We start from the raw sequence: 6,809 nt of genomic DNA on the forward strand, positions 1-6,809 counted from the left end.
TGTGACGAATATGTCCAACCATTCAGAACATTTCATATTGATAGTGTATGACATATAGAGATGTTTAAACAAAAACATAAAAAGAAATTTGACCTGGCAACCAGATGCCCTGAAGGAGCTAAAATCGTGAGTTCCAACAAGAACTTTGCATGCTTCCTGTGCACCAATCATTGATGATGTCGTTAGAGTTTTTTTATTCTTACTATGGTTAAGGACTCATCTTTCAAGGGAAAATATTTTTTTTGGATCAGTGCTGATATGGATGCTGACAATACAGTAGTATGCAAACCTGCATAGAGCGAAGATTTAGCTCCTCAGGAACATGCCAGCAACGGTCTTTTTCAAGAATTGATAATGGATCCGACCCCGATAGCATGCGGTAGAAGTATCTACAGTGAGTGTCATGAAAAATCATCAATTTTTCAATTGCAGGGAATATATTTCAAAGCATACCCTCGTACTCTAATATACAATCAACACACATATGGAACACTAAATTCTATAGAACAACTTAATCTTGGCTTCTACTATGAGAGATAGACAGAGAATACCTACGTGCGCTCCCGGGCTTTATATCTGGCATGATAGTTTCTTGGGACACAGCGAACATCAATCACCATAACATCACCTTCTTTTTTCTGCTTAATAACAACGCAAGGATTTTAATGAGATGTTGAATACTAGTAGATAGGTCAAAGTAAGTGAAAGTTAACAGCACGGAGAATAGAGTGAAAAGAAACTTAAATAAATATGTCATCAAATCTGAAGTAACTTTTGTCAAGATCAAAACTTAGATGATATAATTTTGTGAGTAACCCCTGAAATGAGAAAAAAACATTGTATCTAATTAATAATATGAAAAACATTCAGATATTAACCTGTAAAAAATGGTTGACAGCTTTCTGGACCACATCAGGCTCATGCGGTGGTAACTGCATTTTAAAAACAAAACGGCCAGTGAGAATGCAAGTATATCTGTCCCTAGTAGTTTCAAAGACCATCAAACATATACGATAACAGGTATATGAGAATGTATACGTTATGTGTAAACCAGACTACAATTGGAACATATGATATTCAAAACAATGTGGCATGTGTGCTCCTCTCTCTAAATACTTTTTCCTTTACATGAGCGTGACACCGCTAATTCCAAACGTTAGCCACAAGATAGAAATCAGTAAGGTGCAAAAGAAATACCACTTCACCCGGCTTCCTTTTACTGATGCGTTCCACATCTACATGGCAAACATTTGATAGTGCATGCACTCCCGCATCCTATAAAGGCGCTATATCAATGTCAGCTAATAATAAACAAAAACAAAATTGAGCATGACCTATATCTAATTCATGAGTACTAGCTTTTCTATGGATTACCTATTGACTACAAAGCATGGTCCTATGAATCTATTGTGACAAAGGCAATACAAAACTAAGTGAAACGTTTCTTCAGAGCTACTAAGTGAAGGATCGTTCATATATCTGTAGCTTTTTGTTCTGGTATCAGAACTTTAGGTTTACGGCTGTATAAAGAAAAGACAAAAAAATGGTATAAGAAAATATGAAAAGCTCTTACCGTTCGACTTGAGCAGAGGATCTTAACTGGCTGACCAATGAACTTATGAAAAGCCTCCTGAAATGTATCAATTCACACAACTTGAATCCCCCCCAAGATAACTTTGTTAGCCAATATAAACTGAACCCTAAGCTCTGCTCTATGGCACCATAATTAGCTACGAAACCAATCTACCAACTTGTCGAATTAAATTGCCTCATTGATTTCTCTCTCACTCTAATTGCGGAGATGAAAAAATCAAAGAAATTACAAAAACCTGCAATACACCGACGACGGTGCGGTACGTAGGTTGCTGTTGTGAACCGGAGAAACGAGTTCCGATATACTCGATGGCAACCAAGTAACGCTGCAATCTCGGATTCCCTGGGTTCATGGACAGCTCCGACTCCGAGTCGACCAATTCTTCTTCTTGTTCCTCTTCTTCGTCACTGAACCCCTCGATTCTCGCAACCTTTGAGACTCTCTCGAGCGATTCCTGAGAAGCCGTCGAACCGAGAGGATGCTTCAGACTATCGGACATTATCACACACCGATGATTAGTTTTCTCACAAAAACTCTCAGGCCTACTCCCTCAGGCTCAGGGTTTAAGAATGATACAAACGTCTCATTAGACATTTTCCGGATTTAATATAATATTCACAAAACAAATGAATTTTATAACTATTAGTTGATGGGATGAGCCAGGCCCTTGCAGTAGTGCAACGCATGGGCGACTCACGAAAACCCAGGTAGCAAGCTACCTTAATGGGCTTTCTCCCTTAAAAAATAGAGTTAATATCGTGTGAGCCGATGGCCCACATATCAGATATTAAACTGATAAGAACAGATACTACACTTGATCTTAGCCAAAAGGCCGAGAAAGGTATGATTTGCAAGTAAATCTCAGCTTCCTTTATATAGCATCACAGTACGGAGACGTTTTCCTCTACTTGTCGATGTGGGACAAAAATAACAAAAACATGCTATACGATCCTTTGCTCCCGTTGTCTTCATCTTGTTTCTAATCCCAATATCGTGATTTTTGTTTACTTAACTCTGATTCCCTCACTATATCTGAAAACTGACTAATTTTGTCATTGAAATCGTGAAAATGATCTGTAGGCTTAAAGACAGCTGAAGATGAAATTAAAGAAAAACCAAACTAGACGCCCTAAGAAAGGAACAATAATAAAGAACCTAATGTAACATGAACTAACTAAAGCAATTCATAAATGAATCAAATAACGTTGACGAGGAATAGAAGAATGTGGCCTCATGTTGAATAATTGCCAGTGTTCCTCTTGGAAGAAGAGTAGCCTCCTACGGAGAGATTCTTGGTTAGATTGACAAGAGACGCTTGTGTTTTGCTACTGCTACTTCTGTTCCAATTATATCCTCTTCCTTGATGATGCATTCTCCTATTACCTTCCATCTCATACTGAAGAATTCAATAAACAGAAAATCGTGTTTCAGATAAATAACACAAAGTTGTAAGTATTGAGAAGAGGAACTAAAACTTGTTAAGGTCATGAGCATTTTTACATCATAGTCTTTCTCTTTGAAGAGATCCATGCGAAGAGTGGCAGGTTTATGCTCCTTCTTCACTCGGAGAGACTTCTCTCGTTCTTCATAAAAGTCCATGTCGTCTAACAAAAATGTTCTCGCAGAGTAGTTCTTGAATATCGAGAGCATTTGGAGACCTTCTTTGATTTTGATCTCGTGAGTATCCCTCGTATGAGTAACTGGCTTGTCCTCATTGTTGTCGAGGACGATATGGCGTAACTCCCAGTTAGGGATATCTTTGACCACATGCCATTCAACCGGGAAAAAGCCACTCCACTTATCGACCTGCCAGAAATCTAAATCCTTTTTGAAGTCAACATATCCAACCATCTCAGCTAATCCCACAAATTGTCTGCTTGCATTCACCTGAATGGGTTAAAGAGATCAAACATAAGACTAAAACTAAGACACCCTTAAAATCAAACAAGAAAAGAAGACACTTGTCAACTTCACTCACCGAGAAGAAGAGAAAAATTGGACGTTTTTTGCCATCCTCGAGTGTTTTTGTTTCAGCATCACGGAAAGCTGCATCGAGTTTCTTGTTTCCATTGATGGTGCTTGACCACACGGAATATTTGATACTCTTGTGAACATCATCTTCACTGTAGGACTTGATTACGAAAAATTTAGCATCTTCATACTCAGTCTGAAAATCTGGGATGTTGTACATCTCTCTATGAATAGCCAAGGCAAATGAATTGTTTTGCTTGAGTGATGATGATGACTCAGAAGGAGGACGAGTCTTTGCATTGGCTCTCGGACCACATTTCAATTCAACCAAGGAGTCAGATTCTTCCTTGATCTCCAGTTTCCTGTACTGATCTCTCTGATCCCAGAAACCATTGTTTGAGTTTCCATTGATGTAACCACAATAAGGGAAAGAGCTTGTCTTTTGATTGGAGAGTTTTAAAAAGTGTCCTGCGGCTTCCTTTCCCTTAAAAAAAGACATAAAGAAGCAATTTAACCAAATCTTTGACATTAAGAGGAAACACTTGTCATGCAAAACTCTTGCTTTCAACTCTATGCATATATAGACATGTGTAGGTAGGTACCTTAAATTGAGGTCTGAATGCATGTGATTGTGTATTGGCATGAAGCCTACCAGCACCGTTGAAATGTCCGGTAGGCCTAGGACTCGAAAAAGAAGTTTGAGACCAGCAATCGCTTCTTTTTGCCCGATCTCCACGCAAAGTCGAATCAGAATAGACATATGAGTTGTTTTTGTCGCGGTGACTTCCCTGTGATAATGACCCAGCACCGAGCATGATAGCATGTCAAAACGAAGAAATAATAGTAGCATGATGTGCAATAAAATCCAATGGACAAAATCAAACCTTTAAAATATCAGTAGCATGTGCTTGACCATTGCCATTTGGCTGAGAAGAGACTACATCAGATCCTGCAGAACGAATCACAAGCAACAATCATTTGAGAAAATAGTTATAGATCATTTAATACTGAGACATATTAGTTGATATTCACAATCTATCCAGACTAATACGAAACTAGCAGACTTATTAGATGGTTGATAAGAACCAAAGCCTTAAGAATTTGTCTTACCAGTAGCACATGCAGTGACAGTAACAGACGGGGTACTCGACACTGTAACGGTATGTTTTGTGTCGTTTGTTGGAGGAGACTGAAAAGATTACCAAACTTTATATGAGCATTCTTTTGCTAGCAGGAGATTAAGAATGTGGCGGAGTAATAATTTAGATACCTCATCCGGTTTCTCCGTTGTAGAATCTGGATCTGGTACTGTTTCCGCAATAGTAGGCTCAGCTAGAGCTATTGTTAAGGGGCAAAACACAAGTTGATATAACAAAGAAAACACACTTCTTGGTAGGTTTCAAAATGATCTCAAAGTTCAAGAAACGAAAGGAATGTGAGCATAACAAAAAGAAAAAGCAGTGTCGTTTCTCATCAAACAAACCCTTATGCATGAGAAATATCTAACGAATCAACAACTAATGAAAAAGGCATCTAAAATCAACCACAATAGCAGTGTCTTAATCAAAACTCAATCAAGTAGAGAAGTACAGAACAAATAGTGCGTTACCGTTAAAGGATACAATCCAGAGCGTTTAATTCAGTGGCCATTACCAATGTTCAAGATACACTGCAACCATTGAAAGGGAACAAATTGAAAGTTAGTATGGAGAATCAAGATATCTGTTTATGGTAGTGTGACTATTAAGAACAATTTAGCTGCATCACTTTCTCTTCAAAATTAATAAATAGTAGTTACTAAAGTCCTCGTAGTGGTATTTGATTTTGCACACAACATTCTGGACTAAGCAAGTTCATTGAGATGTAAAAGGACGAATTTGCTATTGTGGTTCTACGCATTGAGGTTAGAACCATAAATTATAAGCGAAAACATGACACCGTCAAATACTCAGTGGCAATTTACAAAAACTTTGAGTTCTTATATCTCTACTAGACAGAACAAATATTGTCAAAACATACACTTCTAATACACCATAAGTTTCCAAAACATAACACAATTGACAATAGTTTCAATCTTAAGGTAAAAAAAAAAAGCAGAGAATTCTGAAATCACAATTTAGAGCATATGGTATTCAGAATTGTCCAAGAGCCAAACAAATCAATGATATAAGTTTGCAAACACAAATCCAGAAGGCTTATTATGATAAAAAAAGAACAAAAAAAAAACCTGTGAAACGGGTTTAGAGCCGCCGTAAAAACCCAAACAGGGGAAACCGCTTGAATTAGTTTGTGTGGAGACTGTGAAACAGAAGTGGGGAAGTTGCGTAGACGACGACAAAACTAACAAACCCTCACAGAAAAAAAGAGAAGCTTTCGACGGCTAAGATTATCTTATAACTTTTCCACCGAAGATGAAATCTTGACCGTTGGATTTCAATGTTCACGTTTGTTTGGGCCTCTAAATAAAGGCCCGCTATAAAGATCCTTCTTCAAGGTAAAGATGAATTTGCTAAGCTAGCCGATCGTTTATGCGTTATATTTCTCTTATGTACATATCTTTATTTCATATGATCCGTTTGTAAACTAGTGAATGATTATTAAGGTCTAACTTCAAGTAAATTTTTTCTTTTCTTTCTTGAAGGTTGATTGATATGGATCCCTTTGATCCCACTTATTCCAAGAAGTACCAGGGTACCTACGACAAGGATTACTACGCGGATATGTTTTGGGAAATAGATACTACTCTATTGATGAGTGCAGATCAGGCGTCTACGATATTTGAACAAATCACAGAAGCCCTCAAAAAGATTGATCCAAAATTTTAAAAGAACTTATTGAATAAATTAATTATTGAATAGTTTATATTATATAAATATTATTTTAAATAAGTATCTTTCAAAACTTGTACACAAAATTATATATAAAAAAAATCCTTAATTATGGTTTTATAGGTTTCTTAGTTCTTTCAATAGTTTTTCTACTATCTAAACAAATGCAAGAGAACTTACCTATTATTTCTTCTATTATTTAGATTTATTATAAAATAAATATTATTCAAGATGATTAATCGAAAACTAAAAACACTTTTCTGAGATAATTGATGAATTCATATATTAAAATCATATAGAAATTTATTCAATTATACCAGTATAAGTAAGACCAAAACCCAACTTATATATATTTACAATTCACAATAATTTGGTTTTAATAAATTAATATAAACATATATATATATGTTAATTAA

The 6,809-nt window shown here is 36.4% G+C and overlaps 2 protein-coding genes across 2 annotated transcripts in view; both read right to left on the reverse strand.

Moving 5' to 3' along the window:
- Positions 1-2,438, reverse strand: part of LOC109124857 (tRNA pseudouridine synthase A-like) — a 9,530-nt gene extending 7,092 nt beyond the window's left edge. The window contains exons 1-7 of the mRNA XM_019239594.1: positions 1,830-2,438; positions 1,574-1,630; positions 1,198-1,275; positions 879-932; positions 556-638; positions 290-389; positions 7-156 (exon numbers count right to left, since the gene is read on the reverse strand). Of these exons, the coding sequence (XP_019095139.1) occupies positions 7-156; positions 290-389; positions 556-638; positions 879-932; positions 1,198-1,275; positions 1,574-1,630; positions 1,830-2,093 (786 nt within the window). The 5' untranslated portion in view covers positions 2,094-2,438. The remainder of the gene's footprint in view (positions 1-6; positions 157-289; positions 390-555; positions 639-878; positions 933-1,197; positions 1,276-1,573; positions 1,631-1,829) is intronic.
- LOC104768126 lies at positions 2,624-5,900 on the reverse strand. Its single transcript, XM_010492059.2, has 9 exons — positions 5,793-5,900; positions 5,188-5,234; positions 4,836-4,897; positions 4,676-4,754; positions 4,450-4,514; positions 4,168-4,353; positions 3,573-4,049; positions 3,095-3,481; positions 2,624-2,990 (listed from the first exon to the last, which is right to left on the reverse strand). Exons 2-9 carry the CDS (start codon positions 5,213-5,215, stop codon positions 2,826-2,828), a joined length of 1,449 nt encoding a protein of 482 aa, XP_010490361.1. The 5' UTR covers positions 5,216-5,234; positions 5,793-5,900; the 3' UTR covers positions 2,624-2,825.

The sequence above is a fragment of the Camelina sativa genome, chromosome 3 (assembly GCF_000633955.1).
Source record: "Camelina sativa cultivar DH55 chromosome 3, Cs, whole genome shotgun sequence".
Lineage (NCBI taxonomy): Eukaryota > Viridiplantae > Streptophyta > Magnoliopsida > Brassicales > Brassicaceae > Camelina > Camelina sativa.

Coding starts and splice junctions, on each gene's coding strand:
- LOC104768126 (XM_010492059.2), bottom strand. CDS start 5,215: ATGGCCACTGAATTAAACGCTCTGGATT. Junction 4,755..4,835: donor CAACGGAGAAACCGGATGAG/GTATCTAAATTA, acceptor TAATCTTTTCAG/TCTCCTCCAACAAACGACAC. Junction 2,991..3,094: donor TCAAAGAGAAAGACTATGAT/GTAAAAATGCTC, acceptor TGAATTCTTCAG/TATGAGATGGAAGGTAATAG.